The following is a 17,395-nucleotide window of genomic DNA, read 5'->3' on the forward strand; positions in this document are numbered from 1 at the left end:
AGAACCGCTTGTTGTAATTTTCGATGAGGCTCTCTTTTTCAGATATCGGTAAGTGGATTGGAGGCAGGGCATGAAAGGGATAACGAATCCAGTTGTTTGTGTCATCCGTTTCAGGAAAGTAATTGCGCACACAACTCACTCAGGTGCTTCGCTGTATCACATTTGACATTGTCCGTAAGCTTGAGTTAATTTGCACACAAAATCATACAATGATGGAAAGACCTGTGTGTTGTCCTTGTTAATGCAGACAGAGAAGAGATCCAACTTCTTAATCAGCCTCAATTTTGTCCCGCACATTGAATATAGTTGCGGAGAGTCCCTGTAATCCTAGATTCAGATCATTCAGGTGAGAAAAAACATCACCCAGACAGGCCAGTCGTGTGAGAAACTCGTCATCATGCAACCAGTCAGACAAGTGAGAATTATGGTCAGTAAAAACTTTAAGCTTGTTTCTCAATTTAAAAAAACGTGTCAATACTTTGCCCCTTGATAACCAGCGCACTTCTGTATGTTGTAAAAGCGTTACATGGTCGCTGCCCATATCATTGCGTTGTGCAGAAAATACATGAGTTCAGGGGCCTTGCTTTAACAAAGTTAACCATTTTCACTAGTGTCCAAAACGTATTTCCCTTGGCAGCAAGAGCCTCTCAGTGAATGCTGCCATATACCCAAATAGCGTCGGGAGCAACTGCTTGCACACGCGTTACCACTCCACTATGTCTCCCTGTCATGGCCTTTCCGCCATCAGCACAGATACCAACACATCTTGACCACCAAAGTCCATTTGATGTCACAAAGCTGTGCAGTACTTTAAAAATATCCTCTCCTGGTTTGCAGAAGAGGATGTCTTCCTTAATTGACCCCCCCATAAACGTAACGTACACATACCAGGAGCTGTGCCAGGCCCGCCACGTCTGACTCATCCAGCTGTAACGCATAGAATTCACTGGCTTGTATGCGAAGCAATAATAATAAAGGTGCAGGTGTAGTACTGCTGGTAGTAGCAGTACTATTTCAACTTTTTTATAGATTTTTGTATTTACATGTGAATCATATTTTTATTCACCGCATTGCGTGTACCCCTGGGGTACCTGCTATTGAATATCCTCTATAATCTCTCTGTTTCATTTCTAGACTCTGTTGATCTTGGACAAGCATAGAGGAATGGGCTGTGGTCCCATTATAGTTGGATCTACCCCTACTAGTCCTGAGACCACACAAGAAGCCCAGCCCCAGGCCAGGCCCGAAACATGAGATCTTTAACCGCTAAGTAAAGAATGAGGCCTCAGCAACCCCACCCCAGAAACACCATCACCACTACGACTAACATAGTCTGTCACACACCTATTACAACTTAACCCTCAACACATTCCCCCTGCCCCAGGACCAGCTCTTGTATCCCCTTCCCTTCCTCACCCAACCCCCTACCACCCCCAACCCAATACACCCCACAGAGCAGTTTAGCCCACCTCGAGACTTGAGTCACCAGCCAATCAGCTCCTAGTAGGCCTTGTGCGCCTCCATCGGCGGCCTTCCCCGGCGGTGTGTTGGTGTGCGATGGCGCGGCGGGACGCTGAGGGCTGCCGCCGGGGATTGTGATGTCAGAGCCCGCCAGCCCGGGCGAGAGCCAGCGCGGCGCTCCCAGATTCTTCGTGGGCTGCGAGGACGATGAGAGCGAGGGCCTGGAGGACTACGACGGCTGCAGCATGAGGACCGACATGGAGCTGTACGAGGACGACGAGGACACAGACTCGGTGAGACCGCATGAGACGAGACGACACAAGATTACATCAGGCCTCATGATGTCACACATGAATCACCCGCATGAAAGTACATTAGACAACTGGCCCTGATATGGTAACCTCTATTACTATTACAGATAAGTCAGAAGTTTACATACACTTTGGTTGGAGTCATTAAAACTCGTTTTTCAACCACTCCACAAATTTCTTGTTTACAAACTATAATTTTGGCAAGTCGGTCAGGACATCTACTTTGTGCATGACACAAGTAATTTTTCCAACAATTGTTTACAGACATTATTTCACTTACTGTATCACAATTCCAGGGGGTCAGAAGTTTACATAAACTAAGTTGACTGTGCCTTTAAACAGCTTGGAAATTCCAGAAAATTATGTCATGGCTTCATAAGCTTCTGATAGGCTAATTGACATCATTTGAGTCAATTGGAGGTGTACCTGTGGATGTATTTCAAGGTCTACCTTCAAACTCGGTGCCTCTTTGCTTGACATCATGGGAAAACCACAAGAAAAAAGCCAAGACCTCAGGGGGAAAAAAGTCTGGTTCATGCTTGGGAGCAATTTCTTCCTGAAGGTATCACGTTCATCTGTACAAACAATAGTACGCAAGTATAAACACCATGGGACCACGCAGCCGTCATACCGCTCAGGAAGGAGATGCGTTCTGTCTCTTAGAGATAAATGTACTTTGGTGCGAAAAGTGCAAATCAATCCCAGAACAACAGCAAAGAACCTTGTGAAGATGCTGGAGGAACAGGTACAAAAGTATTTCTATCCACAGTAAAACGAGTTCTATATCGACATAACCGCTCAGCAAGGAAGATGCCACTGCTCCAAAACCGTCATTAAAAATGCCAGACTACGGTTTGCAACTGCACATGGGGACAAAGATTGTACTTTTTGTAGAAATGTCCTCTGGTCTGGTGAAACAAAAATAGAACTGTTTGGCCATAATTACCATTGTTATGTTTGGAGGAAAAGGGGGAGGCTTGCAAGTTAAAGAACACCATTCCAACCGTGAAGCACGTGGGTGGCAGCATCATGTTGTGGGGGTGCTTTGCTGCAGGAGGGACTGGTGCTCTTCACAAAATAGATTGCATCATGAGGAAGGGAAATTATGTGGATATATTGAAGCAACATCTCAAGACATCAGTCAGGAAGTTAAAGCTTGGTCACAAATGGATCTTCCAAATGGACAATGACTCCAAGCATACTTCCAAAGTTGTGGCAAAATGGCTTAAGGACAACAAAGTCATGGTATTGGAGTGGCCATCACACAGTCCTGACCTCAATCCTATAGTAAATTTGTGGTCAGAACTGAGAAAGCGTGTGCGAGCAAGGAGACCTACAAACCTGACTCAGTTACACCAGCTCTGTCAGGAGGAATGGGACACAACTTATTGTGGGAAGTTTGTTTTGAGGCTACCTGAAACGTTTGACACAAGTTAAACAATTTAAAGGCAATTCTACCAAATACTAATTGATCGTATGTCAACTTCTGACCCACTGGGAATTTGATGAAAGAAATAAAAGCTGAAATAAATAATTCTCTCTATTATTATTCTGGCATATCACATTCTTAAAATAAAGTGGTGATCCTAGCTGACCAGGGAATAATTTACTAGGATTAAATGTCAGGAATTGTGAAAAACTGAGTTTAAATGTATTTGGCTAAGGTGTATTTAAACTTCTGACTTCAACTGTAGATACCATCACATTGGAGGCTACAGATATTTTGGCTAATTCCACAGCACAAGATCATGTAAGACATCATGAGACTACTCAACTGTAAAGCACTTTTGTGACAACTGTTGAACCATTTCATTGACTAGTTGGTTGACTGGTTGTAAAGCTACTCAAGACTGTCGTCAATAGACAAAGTAGCCTAACTCAATAAAGTGATCTCCCCCCCTCTCAGCCTCCGGAGCGACAGATCGTGGTGGGCATCTGTTCCATGATGAAGAAGTCCAAGTCAAAGCCCATGACCCAGATTCTGGAGCGTCTGTGCAGGTTTGAGTACATCACTGTGGTCATCTTCCCTGAGGACGTCATTCTCAACGAGCCCGTGGACAAATGGCCCCTGTGTGACTGCCTCGTCTCCTTCCACTCCAAAGGTGGAACACACACACACACACACACCAACTCTGTTCACTGATGAAATAACTGTATTCAACTTAATTACCCCACCCATTATTCTATAGTCCAAAAAGTGATTACACATATTTAAACACAGTCACATGCACACTACATCATACACACACACAGACAGCCCGTTCTCGTACCACGCTGTGTCAGCATTACTCGTCTTCAACCCATCTTGAGTAATTCTGTCTGACACCACAAACAGCCTGTTTTGACTAATGTGACTAAATTTGCTACCATTGATTTTAGCAAAGTGTTGGAGAAACCCAGTTGAACAATGTTTGCCCACTCATTTCAATTTCTTTCACTTGTCTGTCTTCATTAATGTGTCCCATTCTTGCCCCTGGCGAAGTTTACACATACTGTGTAGCCTGCGTATAGGATTTGCTAACAGTTGGTGTTGCATTTGAATTTGTAGGATTTCCGCTGGACAAGGCAGTGAGCTACGCCAATCTCCGAAACCCACTGCTCATCAATGACCTGAACACACAGTACTACATACAGGACAGGTACAACCAAAACTAGAGATGCATACTGTAGGGTTGTCATGACGACAACAGTATCACAATACTCTGATTTAGAAGTATCATGGCAAGCTAATAAAACAAGAAGCAGACTTCATTTCTTGAGGAAAACAGTCCTGATGTTGGGAAACAAACGGCCTTATTCTGTTACCCAGAGTCACGTGTTTATTATCCAAGTAATAAGACACAATATTTACCATATTTGCCATGTATCGGGACAACCCTAGCGTTCTATATAGAGGGGTGTAGCTATCACAGAGCATCATGGTTAATACTGTGCTGTTCTGGAGGTCTTATGTGGAATAATGATGTTATATTATGGTGATTACTGGTGGTGATGTGTGACCAGCATTGTTTGGACTGGTGTCACGTGGTGATGTGTGCTGCCTTCGATATATAGCGTTCATGTTAAGTGAGATGGCTGACTCTCTCACTTGAATGCTGAATGTTATGTTTTGTCTGTTTTGTAGGAGGGAGGTATATCGTATCCTGCAGCAGGAAGGCATCGATCTGCCACGCTACGCTGTGCTGAACCGCGACCCAGATAAACCAGACGGTCAGTGTGTGTTCCCCATAGGTCAAGCGTTGACTGTCCCATCAGGAATGGTCAATATTCTGTCCCTGTCGCCTCTACTGGTGCTATAGCTTTCTTGTCACTCTTAACTTTGTACTGTTTTCACAATACTGAGCCAAGCTGTACTGTACTGTGTTGGGCTGGCCTGGTTATCCATCCACCACAGTTGCTGGAACTCTGCTGGAAAGGACAATGTGAAAATAAAATAACTGAGCCAGTACAGTTCTTGTTCTCGGCCCTGTAGTGTAAATCAGTCATTAGGGTTCGAAGATAACTGGGCGTGTTCAGCAGGGCACTATGTTTTAGAACGTTTTGATAGAAATACATACACTTCCGTTCAAAAGTTTGGGGTCACTTAGAAATGTCCTTGTTTTTTTGAAAGGAAAGCAATTTTTTTGTCCATTTAAAATAACATAAAATTGATCAGAAATACAGTGTAGACATTGTTAATGTTGTAAATGACTATTGTAGCTGGAAATGTTATTTACATGTTTAAAAAATAAATAAATGGAATATCTACATAGGCGTACAGAGGCCCATTATCAGCAACCATCACTCCTGTGTTCCAATGCCACGTTGTTAGCTAATCCAAGTTTAGTATTTGAAAAGGCTAATTGATCATTAGAAAACCCTTTTGCAATTGTTAGCACAGCTGAAAACTGTTGTGCTGTTTAAAGAAGCAATAGAACTGGCCTTCTTTAGACTAGTTGAGTATTTAGAGCATCTTTCTTTCTTCTGAAACTCGTCAGTCTCTTTTTGTTCTGAGAAATTAAGGCTATTCCATGCGAGAAATTGCCAAGAAACTGAAGATCTCGTACAACGCTGTGTACTACTCCCTTCACAGAACACCGCAAACGGGCTATAACCAGAATAGAAAGAGGATTGGGAGGCCCCGGTGCACAACTTAGCAAGAGGACAAGTACATTAGTGTCTAGTTTGAGAAACAGACACCTCACAAGTCCTCAACTGGCAGCTTCATTAATTAGTACCTGCAAAACACCAGTCTCAATGGCAACAGTGAAGAGGCGACTCTGGGATGCTGGCCTTCTAGGCAGCGTTGCAAAGAAAAAGCCATGTCTCAGACTGGCCAATAAAAATAAAAGATTAAGACGGGCAAAATAACAAATCAAAATCAAATGTATTTATATAACCCTTCGTACATCAGCTGATATCTCAAAGTGCTGTACAGAAACCCAGCCTAAAACCCCAAACAGCAAGCAATGCAGGTGTTGAAGCACGTTGGCTAGAAAAAACTCCCTAGAAAGGCCAAAACCTAGGAAGAAACCTAGAGAGGAACCAGGCAATGAGGGGTGGCCAGTCCTCTTCTGGCTGTGCCGGGTGGAGATTATAACAGAACATGGCCAAAATGTTAATTTTTTTATTTTTATTTTACCTTTATTTAACTAGGCAAGTCAGTTAAGAACAAATTCTTATTTTCAATGACGGCCTAGGAACAGTGGGTTAACTGCCTGTTCAGGCAGTTACTAGTCCAGCGCTCTAACCACTAGCTTGTCAGCTCGGCTACCAGCATGGTCCCACTAGGCTACCAGCATGGTCAAATAATAGGTCTGGGACAGGTAGCACGTCCGGTGAACAGGTCAGGATTCCATAGCCACAGGCAGAACAGTTGAAACTGGAGCAGCAGCACTGCCAGGTGGACTGGGGACAGCAAGGAGTCATCATGCCAGGTATTCCTGAGGCATGGTCCTAGGGCTCAGGTCCTCCGAGAGAGAGAGAAAGAGAGAATTAGAGAGAGCATACTTAAATTCATACAGGATACCGGATAAGACAGGAGAAGTACTCCAGATATAACAAACTGACCCTTGGCCCCGACACAATCTACTGCAGCATAAATACTGGAGGCTGAGACGGGAGGGGTCAGGAGACACTGTGGCCCCATCCGATGATACCCCCGAACAGACACTGGACAGAGGAACTCTGCCTAGAATGCCAGCATCCCCCCCCCCACACACACACACCTCCCAATTCATCGAGCCATGGACTCTACAAGGTGTCTAAAGCGTTCCACAGGAATGCTGGCCCGTTGTCTCACAGTTCAGATGCTCCCTTACTTACCCCTGTGCGTCTTAGGCAGGATGTATTTCTCACTACTTACGTAGTGTTGTATTCTCCCCAGGAACTTATACAGTATATCATATAGAACAAACATCACATCTCTGACATGTGGAATAAGGAATCATGTAAGCTCCATTTCTGACACATTTTTTTCAACGTTCCCCAAATGACTGATTGGTTGAAATAAGTTGATAATAAGAAGATTATGGGAGCTGTAATGTTAGATTTCAGTGCAGCCTTTTGATATTATTGACCCTAACCTGTTGAAAAAAATATGTGTTATGGCTTTCAACCTTAGATTGCCATATTGTGGATTCAGAGCTATCTAATAGAACTCAAAGGGTTTGACACTTCCATTAAAGAAAACATGTAAAGTGTGGTGTACCGCAGGGCAGCTCTCTAGGCCCTTTACTCTTTTCTAATTTTTCCAATGACCTGCCACTGGCATTAAACAAAGCATGTGTGTCCATGTATGCTAATGATTCAACCATATACACCTCAGCAACCACAGCTAATGAAGTCACTGAAACCCTTAGCAAAGAGTTGCAGTCTGTTTTGGAATGGGTGGCCAGTAATAAACTGGTCCTGGACATCTCTACAACTTAGAGCATTGTATTTGGTACAACTCATTCCCTAAGTTCTAGATCTCAACTGAATCTGGTAATGAATGGTGTGGTTGTTGAGGAGACTAAATTACTTGGCGCTACCTTATATTGTAAACTGTTATAGTCAAAACCTGTAGATTCAATGGTTGTAAAGATGGTGAGAGGTTTGTCTGTAATAAAGAGATGCTCTACTTTTTTGACACCACACTCTAAAAAGACAGTTCTGCAGGCTCTAGTTTAGTCTAGTCTTGATTATTGTCCAGTGCTGCAAGGAAAGACCTAGTTAAGCTGCAGCTGGCCCAGAACAGAGCGGCACGTCTTGCTCTTCATTGTAACCAGAGGGCTGATATAAATATTATGCATGCCAGTCTCTCTTGGCTAAGAATTAAGGGTAGACTGACTGCATTACTTATTTTTATGTGAAACAATGTGTTGAAAATTCCAAATTGTTTGCATAGTCGACTTACACACACACACTTTACCCACCAGACATGCCACCAGGGGTCTTTTCACAGTCCCTTAAATCGAGAAAAAATTAAGTGTATAGCATTATGGAGAGCCATTATTGCATGGAACTCTGTTCCATCTCATATTGCTCAAATAAACAGCAAACCTGTTTTTTAAAAAACGATTAAAGGAACGCCTTTCCCCTATTTGACGTAAATAGTTTGTGTGTGTGCATTGATATGTAGGAAATATGTGGACTATATGTGCCTTTTTTAAACGAAAGAGCAAGATTCATTTTGAAAACGGCATCCGGTCATCATGTCACCAGAAAAAGACCCTCAATATTTATTGGAAAGGAGCATCAAGCGCATCACTGCACTTTCACCACCCTGTGAAATTCATCAACTTATTTCATCTGTAGCCTAATACACTGCAGGCTTTCCCATGTCGTAGTGGGAGGACCACACAGCATATCATTGTGACTTCAAATGATGGGTATTATATGTTTGCGCATAAAGGTTTTTCCTCCGCAATTTTTTTACAGACATACAAATATCTCACTTTGTCTAGCGAATCTTGTTTTGTCGACATTTGAAAAATGAACCAACAAATTAACAGTTTTCTTCAGGCCTGTTGTGACTTTTTATTTATCTGATGTACTTTACTCGCATAAAAAGGTTGGATGGAAACCTGGTTATAGTCAGAGAAAGAATAAAACCACTTTCCAGTGAGGTCTCGGTTTTTCTCTCTTAAACACCAGACAGACTTCTCCAGCCTTAGAACAACACTGCCTTGGGAGGATGTCGGACAATGTCCCAAATGGCACCCTATTCCCTTCATCCCTATGGGCCCTGGTCAAATGTAGTGCACTATATAGGGAATAGGGTGCCATTTGGGACACTGACTTGATTTACTTTGGTTCCTGTGTTAAATATTGCAGTTATGAGTGTCTTAGGTTGAGCATTCTGTGATTATATCTGTGTGTGGGGACGTGACTTGGAGGCCATTCATTTTCCCTTTTAATGCTCTGATTGAACACAGTCCCGCAAGGTAGAGTTCACTAGATGGGTTAGGTCTTCTTCATCCCTGATGGGTGTAATGGCGGTAGAATAGCGACCTCAATTTACAGTTTAGAAGTCACGCCAGTAGATGTAACAACGAGCTTGACCTTCATGACTAATGTTTGAACTTAGTCTATCAAGGTTCTGGTCTAATGCTTCTAAAATGTTACAACCCTTTCTCAGTAAAGGTAGTGAGTTAGTTAGTGTTATCATGATACTTGATTTTCAATGTCAAAAAAAGAACATGAAGCAGACTCCACTCAATGGTCCTTTTAAGAACCTGCTTTATGTCAAATACTGTGAGCTGTAGCTTGAAGAGTAAACATGTGACCAGCTGTTAGTTTCTAACATTAGGACTCTGATTTCCTCAGGGAATTCAGTCTGCTCAATGTTTTGTTTGCTTGCCATGATACTTTGAGAATTCTGATAAAACAACACTATTCAGTGTATGAGGGCATGGTTGTACGGACTGTCAATAGTATACTAAGACATGTAATTGTCTGTTTTTGAAACGGGGACTATAATGTACAGGTTCAACTGGTTGAATCCTACTATTTACAGTTGAAAGGGCTGACCATCGTCTGAATATGACGATGAACTGACAATATGCACCTGGTTCGTATTCACTACAAACTGAATGGAAGAAGTGGACCGAAACTAGGAGGGGCTACCTGAACTTTTCAAACACATTTTCTTTGTATAATGTTTTCTGTTGCAAAACATTTAGCTGCGGTGTGCAATAATGAAAACAACTTTGTATTGGTGTGTCTTCCCCAGAGTGTAACCTGGTCGAGGGAGAAGACCATGTAGAGGTGAATGGGGAGGTGTTCCCTAAACCCTTTGTGGAGAAACCCGTCTGTGCTGAAGACCACAACGTCTACATCTACTACCCCACCTCAGCGGGAGGGGGAAGCCAGCGCCTCTTCAGAAAGGTCACATTCTGATCCCTAAGCCGTTAAACCCTTAAAAAAATGACCCCAATACGTTCCTCTGTCTAACCCACATGGGAAAGCCCCTGGGGTAGCTTTTTGACCAGGCTTCTTTCTCCCTCACACTTCCTCTCCTCCCTCAGCCCCAACTGAAGAGTTCCTCATAGCCATAATAGCACTTATTCTAAAGCACATTAAGGGTACTTAAATAGGCACTCACTCTGGCTGGGCTCATCAACAAGGCAGGAACACGATGACATTAGAGCTGTGTCGACACTAGACATGCAACCTCTGCTATCAGATTACGAAGATCGCATTGAAAAGACAGGTGGTCGTGTGGTCAGATTGCGTTCAGATCTGGCTGACCACTTCAGGAGTTGGTCAGGGATGTATTGTGGGTGGATTTCTCCTCAGTCTGGACGCAATCAGGCTACCGAAAGCGCATACAGTGGGCAACGTCATCAGCAGTCTGCCCACAGGTCTCCAGAAATGGTGTGTTTTTGGAGCGAGAGGCACCTTTTTTCATTAAACGTTGGAGGAAATGCATTCTTAGCATGTGAGGAACGTGTTTGCTGGCTTCAAATGCTAGCCAGCTAGCTTATTTAGAAAACATATTTTTGGTTTGGCTAGAGTTATGCTAACCTCTTTGCAATCCCTTTAACGTTGCTTTCTGGCTAGTTAGAGGTTAGCTACAGTAGTTGGCTACTGCCATCCAGTTGTTGTTGTTATCAGATTTAGCCAGTTCCACCGTTTGCAGAATGAATACATGCTTTTGAATATTACGTGGGAAAAGGGAATCCAGACACAATGTGGACACGGTAGACACATTTAAATGGAGGTCTAGAATTCCATGGTCAGAACTCTAATCAGAATACAAAAGCTGCATGTGTAACAGTATAAGTTTAGACCGTCCCCTCGCCCATACCCGGGCGCGAACCAGGGACCCTCTGCACACATCAACAACAGTCACCCACGAAGCATCGTTACCCATCGCTCCACAAAAGCCGCGGCCCTTGCAGAGCAAGGGGAACAACTACTTCAAGGTCTCAGAGCAAGTGACGTCACCGATTGAAACGCTATTTAGCGCACACTGCTAACTAAGCTAGCCGTTTCACATCCGTTACACATGAACTGTCAAGTGTAGACACGGCCTAGGTTTTATCTAGTCTGCGTCCCAAATGGCACCCTATTCCCAATATAGTGCGACACTTATGACCAGAGCTCTATGGGCCCCTGTAGTGCACTACATAGGGAAGCAGGGTGCCATTTGTTATGCAGACCTCCTATTCTGACAGTGGGAGGAGAACAACCATCACTTTACTACAACAGTATTTTCAAACGAAGAAACGGAACCTGTTATTTTCTGATCTGACGGATGGTCCGGATTCAGTTATCACTTGTTATGCTACTGCCAGTAGGGTATAACACACACCGTGCATTCGGAAAGTATTCAGACCCCTTGACTTTTACCACATTTTGTTATCTTGCAACCATATTCTAAAATGGATTAAATACTTCCCCCCCCCCCCATCAATCTACACACTGCCCCATAATGACATAGTAAAAACAGGTTTTTAGACATTTTTGCAAATGTATAAAAAAATGTGCTTTATTTACAAGTATGCAGACCCTTTGCTATAAGACTCGAAATTGAGCTCTGGTGCATCCTGTTTCCGTTGATCATCCATGAGATGTCTCTACAACTTGATTGGAGTCCACCTGTCGTAAATTCCATTTATTGGACATGATTTGGAAAGGCACACGCCTGTCTATACAAGGTCCTACAGTTGACAGTACATGTCAGAGCAAAAGCTTAGCCATTAGGTTGAAGGAATTGTTCGTAGAGCTCTGAGGTAGGATTGTTTCAAGGCACAGATCTGGGGAAGGGTACCAAAATATTTCTGGATGAAGTTTGGAACCAAGACTCTTCCTAGACCTGGCTGCCTGGCCAAACTTAGCAATCGGGGGAGAACGGTCTTGGTCAGGGAGGTGACCAAGAACCCGATGGTCACTCTGACAGAGCTCCAGAGTTCCTCTGTGTAGATGGGAGAACCTTCCAGAAGGACAACCATTTCTGCAGCACTCCACCGATAAGGCCTTTATGGTAGAGTGGCCAGATGGAAGCTACTCCTCAGTAAAAGGCACATGACAGCCCGCTTGGAGTTTGCCAAAAGGCACCTAAATGACTCTGACCATGAGAAACCAGATTGAACTCTTTGGCCTGAGTGCCAAGCATCACGTCTGTAGGAAACCTGGCACCATCCCTACGGTAAAGTATGGTGGTAGCAGCATCATGCTGTGGGGATGTTTTTCAGTGGCAAGGATTGGGAGTCTAGTCAGGATCGAGGGAAAGATAAACGGAGCAAAGTACAGAGATCCTTGATGAAAACCTACTCCAGAGTGCTTAGGACCTCAGACTGGGGCGACGGTTCACCTTCCAACAGGACAAAGACCCTAAGCACACAGCCTGGAGAGACCTGAAAATAGCTGTGTAGCAATGCTCCCCATCCAACCTGACAGAGCTTGAGAGGATCTGCAGAGAATAATGGGAGAAACTCTCCAAATACTGGTGTGCCACGCTTGTAGCATCATACCCAATAAGCCTCGAGGCTGTAATCGCTGCCAAAGGAACTTCAACAAAGTTAGGGGTCTGAATACTTATGCAATTGTGATATTTCATTTTTTTATTATTAAACTTTTTTCTTTGTCATTATGGGGTATTGTGTGTAGATTGAGGGGAGTTAAAAAAAATCTATTTTAGAATGAAGCCGTTACCTAAGAAAACGTGGAAAAAGTCAAGGGGTCTGAATACTTTCCGAATGCACTGTAGATGATAGAACTAAAGGTCATGTAAAGATGGTTTAGTTTTTTGTGTCTTTAGTCATAACATTCTTTAAGGGGTACTTCAAGATTTTGGCAATGAAGCCCTTTTTCAGATGAACTTGTGGATGAAAAAAACATTCTCTGCATGCATTTTGAAGGAACTTGCTAACATTACCAATATAGTTTTAGCGCAATGACTGGAAGTCTATGGTAACTGATAGCATGCTAGGTTATACCATAGACTTTTAGTCATTGTGCTAATGCTAGTCTCTTGAATTTCTTTCATACTTGATGTAGAGACTTTTAAAAATGGTATCCATGAGTTCATCTGACTCTGGGGAATTAGATAAAGGGTTTCATTACCAAAGTATCCCGTCCCTCACAGTTGTTTTAAATACTGCCTGAACTGTGATACTTCCAGTCAACTATTATGTTTTCTATATCTAGCTATATTCTATTGGTCTGTTTCCCAGACACAGATTAAGCCTTGTCCTGAACTAAAGAGCAAGCACTTTTTAATCCAAGGATGTATTCACTAGGAATGAAACGGAACCAAGCCGACTGGAATGGAACGAAACTGGGATGGACCAACCTTTAGTTTCAAAACATCGTCCGACACTTTGCTACGGTGTGCAACTAATGAATTCACCCCAGGACTAGGTTTCGTCTGGAAAAACGTCCCGATAGAATATAGCTATCGTGATTGGCTCTATATGTTCCATATTCTATTTGTATGGGTTTAACTGTACACACCAGTTGCTTGATTATGACAACTGCCAGGCTTACCTCCTGCTCTATTAACAGGCTCTGAGGTGAAACGTCATCTAGGTACAGATCTTGGATCAACTCCCCAATCATAACCTTAACCATTAGTGGGGAAAATGCTAAACTGACCCAAGATCAGCGTCTTCCCCTTACAATAGTAATACATAGTCCTCCAAATATACAACAGCACATTGAAATTATATTTGACTCAGTCTGTTTTATTCACTGTGATCTCACCTAACATTCTCAGAGGGCTTTTGGGACTTTCATAAAACGGACCAATGTTTTTTTGTCAGGATTTATAACCATTCGATCCCAATAGCTGATTTTATCACACACATTATTAGCATCCCAGTCGACTGTAGTAAGCTGCTCTGTGTTCTTCCTCTGAAATGGAATAGATCATAAGTGATGTGCAACACTGTCTACTGATGAATGAACCCTAGTCTCTTTCTTTGACTCTGGTTACAGTTGAGTATTATGGCGGACGTTCATTCAGTCCTAATGTTATCCTATCGTGTGAAGAGCAGCGTTTCCCAAGTGTTTAGTCCACTGGGCGCCTGTTGGTGGGTGGTTTTATTCTGAGTTGTAGAATAATTGGTCTGTTTAGTTGGTGGTTCACACCAACAGCTTTCAGTTGATCACAGAGCTAAAGGAGTTTGGGAACCACTGCTGTAGACAGTACGTAGTTCTCCCAGTTCTGACGCTGTTGCCTCTGTCCTGTAGATCGGGAGCCGGAGCAGTGTGTACTCACCAGAGAGCAACGTGAGGAAGACTGGCTCCTACATCTACGAAGAGTTCATGCCAACGGACGGGACGGACGTTAAGGTGTGTGTTATGCGATTGTCAGTCTGTATTTCTGTGTGTCTGTCTGTATCTATGCATGTTTGTTTATTTGTCTTATGCGAGTGCACTGTGTGTGTGTGTGTGTGTGTACTAAATCTCCATGTGTATGTGTCCTCAGGTGTATACGGTGGGGCCTGACTATGCCCACGCTGAGGCCAGGAAGTCTCCTGCCCTGGACGGGAAGGTGGAGAGAGACAGCGAGGGGAAGGAGATCCGCTACCCCGTCATGCTCACCGCCATGGAGAAACTAGTGGCCCGCAAGGTCTGCCTGGCATTCAAGGTCAGTTATGTCTCAGTTGGTTGTGGGTTCGATTCCCATGTGGTGCTGAATAGATTGCCACATTATACTGAATAGCCGATAGGTGTGAACTATTTACTGCTCTGGATAAAATCTACATCAAGTGCCTCTGGGTAGGGGCTATCGGTCGACGTGCAATTGGTCATTGATTTGCCCCTCTTCTATTTAATGAGCTGGTACACAGTTCAGACCTGGATTCAAATGCTATTTTAGATACCCTATCTGTGCTTGCCTGTTGCAATGGAACCAATAGAAAAGTGCAAACCCCACCCACCTAGCACCCCAGGCAGGCTAAAGAAAGGACTTAAAAAAAAGAACCCAGGTCTGACGTACTGTAGCTCCAGGCAGCCTGTTGAGTGCACTCTCAACTTGATCGATCACTTTGATAAGGGAAGTGACAAGAGAAAACAGAACAGAGGCTGAGGTCATATAAAGGAGAATCAACAAATACAGACCCTCAATAAGTACATTTTCCCCCTATTACCCTGATTTATATTCTTGATAATGCCACCCCCAATTACACTACATGTCATTACTATCTGACTGTCTTTTCCCCCTGCAGCAAACAGTGTGTGGCTTTGACCTTCTCCGAGCCAACGGTCACTCCTACGTCTGTGACGTCAACGGCTTCAGCTTCGTCAAGAACTCCATGAAGTACTACGACGACTGTGCCAAGATCCTGGGGTACGATGTGCCAGAGGGCTATTTCGGTCATATTGTGTTTTCATAGGGTTACATTATGCCAGGGCTATGCCGGTTCTGACTCCTGGTCCAACAGGGGCATAGTGTTCTGAGTCCTGGTCCAACAGGGGCATAGTGTTCTGAGTCCTGGTCCAACAGGGGCATAGTGTTCTGACTCCTGGTCCAACAGGGGCATAGTGTTCTGACTCCTGGTCCAACAGGGGCATAGTGGTTTGAGTCCTTGTCCAACAGGGGCATAGTGGTTTGAGTCCTTGTCCAACAGGGGCATAGTGGTCTGACTCTTGGTCCAACAGGGGCAGACTTCAGATCCACCCCTGCTGTAGCACAACTGATTAGACTAATTGTGGTCTTTGTTGAAGACTGGTTATTTGAGTTTAGTGTTGGTGCTAGTTTGTAAATTAACCTGGCACCCTCCAGGATCAAGGTTGCCCCACCCCCTTCTGTAAGCCAATAACAACTAGTCCAGATCAGCACAAACTGATTAAAGGTAGCCTAGGGTGTTTGGGACAGCTGATCCTGAATCATTTCAAGTTTTTTTTTGTTGTGATTTTTAGCAGACGCTCTTGTCCAGAGCGACATGTAGTTAGTGAATTCATCTTGAGATAGCTAGGTAGAACAACCACATTTCAGTCATAGTAAGAACATGTTTCCTCAATAAAGTAGCTATCAGCAATGTCAGTGGGGAAACAAATGGTACTACAGATGACTTGCTATTATTATCTCACTAGTTACATAGAAGTTAATAATCCGTCAGAAGATCCAGATGTTGGTAAATGTTGACTGTATGTTAACCATAATGTATTTCTATGATGTGAACTGTGTTTCCTTGTCTTCTGCAGTAATATAGTGATGAGGGAGCTAGCTCCTCAGTTCCACATCCCCTGGTCCATCCCCACTGAGGCTGAGGACATCCCCATCGTCCCAACCACATCTGGCACCATGTGAGTCTTACACACACAGACTAGTATGTAAGTGCATATGATCGGTAAAACGTTGCCAAGACAAACTTGTAGGCGCAAAAACTTTGAGGTAGACAAATGTACAGTTTTACTGTAGCCGCAACATCAAAACCACTGCTGTCTCAAAGACATCTGGCTTCACTGTGAAGTTTCTGCTTATTTAGACATGCCAGTGATGGGGTAAAAGTCATTACCCCGACTTACCATCATTGTTCACTCATATTCATTTTTACTGTCACATTCCTTCCAATCAGGATGGAGTTACGCTGTGTCATCGCAATAATCCGCCACGGAGACCGAACTCCTAAGCAAAAGATGAAGATGGAAGTGCGGAATCCCATGTGAGTTCTTTGGTAACCCTGTATGTAAAGTCTAGGTGTAATGCCTTAGATGTCATGATCGTCAAGGACCCCTTAATTGTGTTTAACATTTTTAATTGAATCTTTATTTAACTCTTTTAAATCTTTAAACCGTGTCATTAATCCTGACAAATTACCAGTCATTAAGTTTCATGACATCCACTGTTCCATGACGACTCGGCAGGTAGCCTATTGGCCATTAACCGAAACATATAAATAAATAATTTGTTTTTGACATTTACAGTGCCTTGCGAAAGTATTCGGCCCCCTTCAACTTTGCGACCTTTTGCCACATTTCAGGCTTAAAACATAAAGATATAAAACTGTATTTTTTTGTGAAGAATCAACAAGTGGGAGACAATCATGAAGTGGAACGACATTTATTGGATATTTCAAACTTTTTTAACAAATCAAAAACTGAAAAATTGGGCGTGCAAGATTATTCAGCCCCCTTAAGTTAATACTTTGTAGCGCCACCTTTTGCTGCGATTACAGCTGTAAGTCGCTTGGGGTATGTCTATCAGT

General features: G+C 43.3%; 1 protein-coding gene across 6 annotated transcripts in view; it reads left to right on the plus strand.

The window, feature by feature from the left end:
- Nucleotides 1-17,395, plus strand: part of LOC110513173 (inositol hexakisphosphate and diphosphoinositol-pentakisphosphate kinase 2) — a 53,468-nt gene that overhangs the window by 8,136 nt on the left and 27,937 nt on the right. For all 6 annotated transcript variants that reach the window (XM_090222759.1, XM_090222757.1, XM_090222755.1 and 3 more), the window contains 10 exons: nucleotides 1,135-1,754; nucleotides 3,679-3,874; nucleotides 4,321-4,411; nucleotides 4,897-4,982; nucleotides 9,967-10,121; nucleotides 14,433-14,534; nucleotides 14,671-14,832; nucleotides 15,413-15,534; nucleotides 16,392-16,493; nucleotides 16,766-16,852. In XM_090222759.1, the coding sequence (XP_090078885.1) occupies nucleotides 1,599-1,754; nucleotides 3,679-3,874; nucleotides 4,321-4,411; nucleotides 4,897-4,982; nucleotides 9,967-10,121; nucleotides 14,433-14,534; nucleotides 14,671-14,832; nucleotides 15,413-15,534; nucleotides 16,392-16,493; nucleotides 16,766-16,852 (1,259 nt within the window). In that variant the 5' untranslated portion in view covers nucleotides 1,135-1,598. The remainder of the gene's footprint in view (nucleotides 1-1,134; nucleotides 1,755-3,678; nucleotides 3,875-4,320; nucleotides 4,412-4,896; nucleotides 4,983-9,966; nucleotides 10,122-14,432; nucleotides 14,535-14,670; nucleotides 14,833-15,412; nucleotides 15,535-16,391; nucleotides 16,494-16,765; nucleotides 16,853-17,395) is intronic.

The sequence above is a fragment of the Oncorhynchus mykiss genome, chromosome 26 (assembly GCF_057628025.1).
Source record: "Oncorhynchus mykiss isolate SJ-2025 chromosome 26, ASM5762802v1, whole genome shotgun sequence".
Lineage (NCBI taxonomy): Eukaryota > Metazoa > Chordata > Actinopteri > Salmoniformes > Salmonidae > Oncorhynchus > Oncorhynchus mykiss.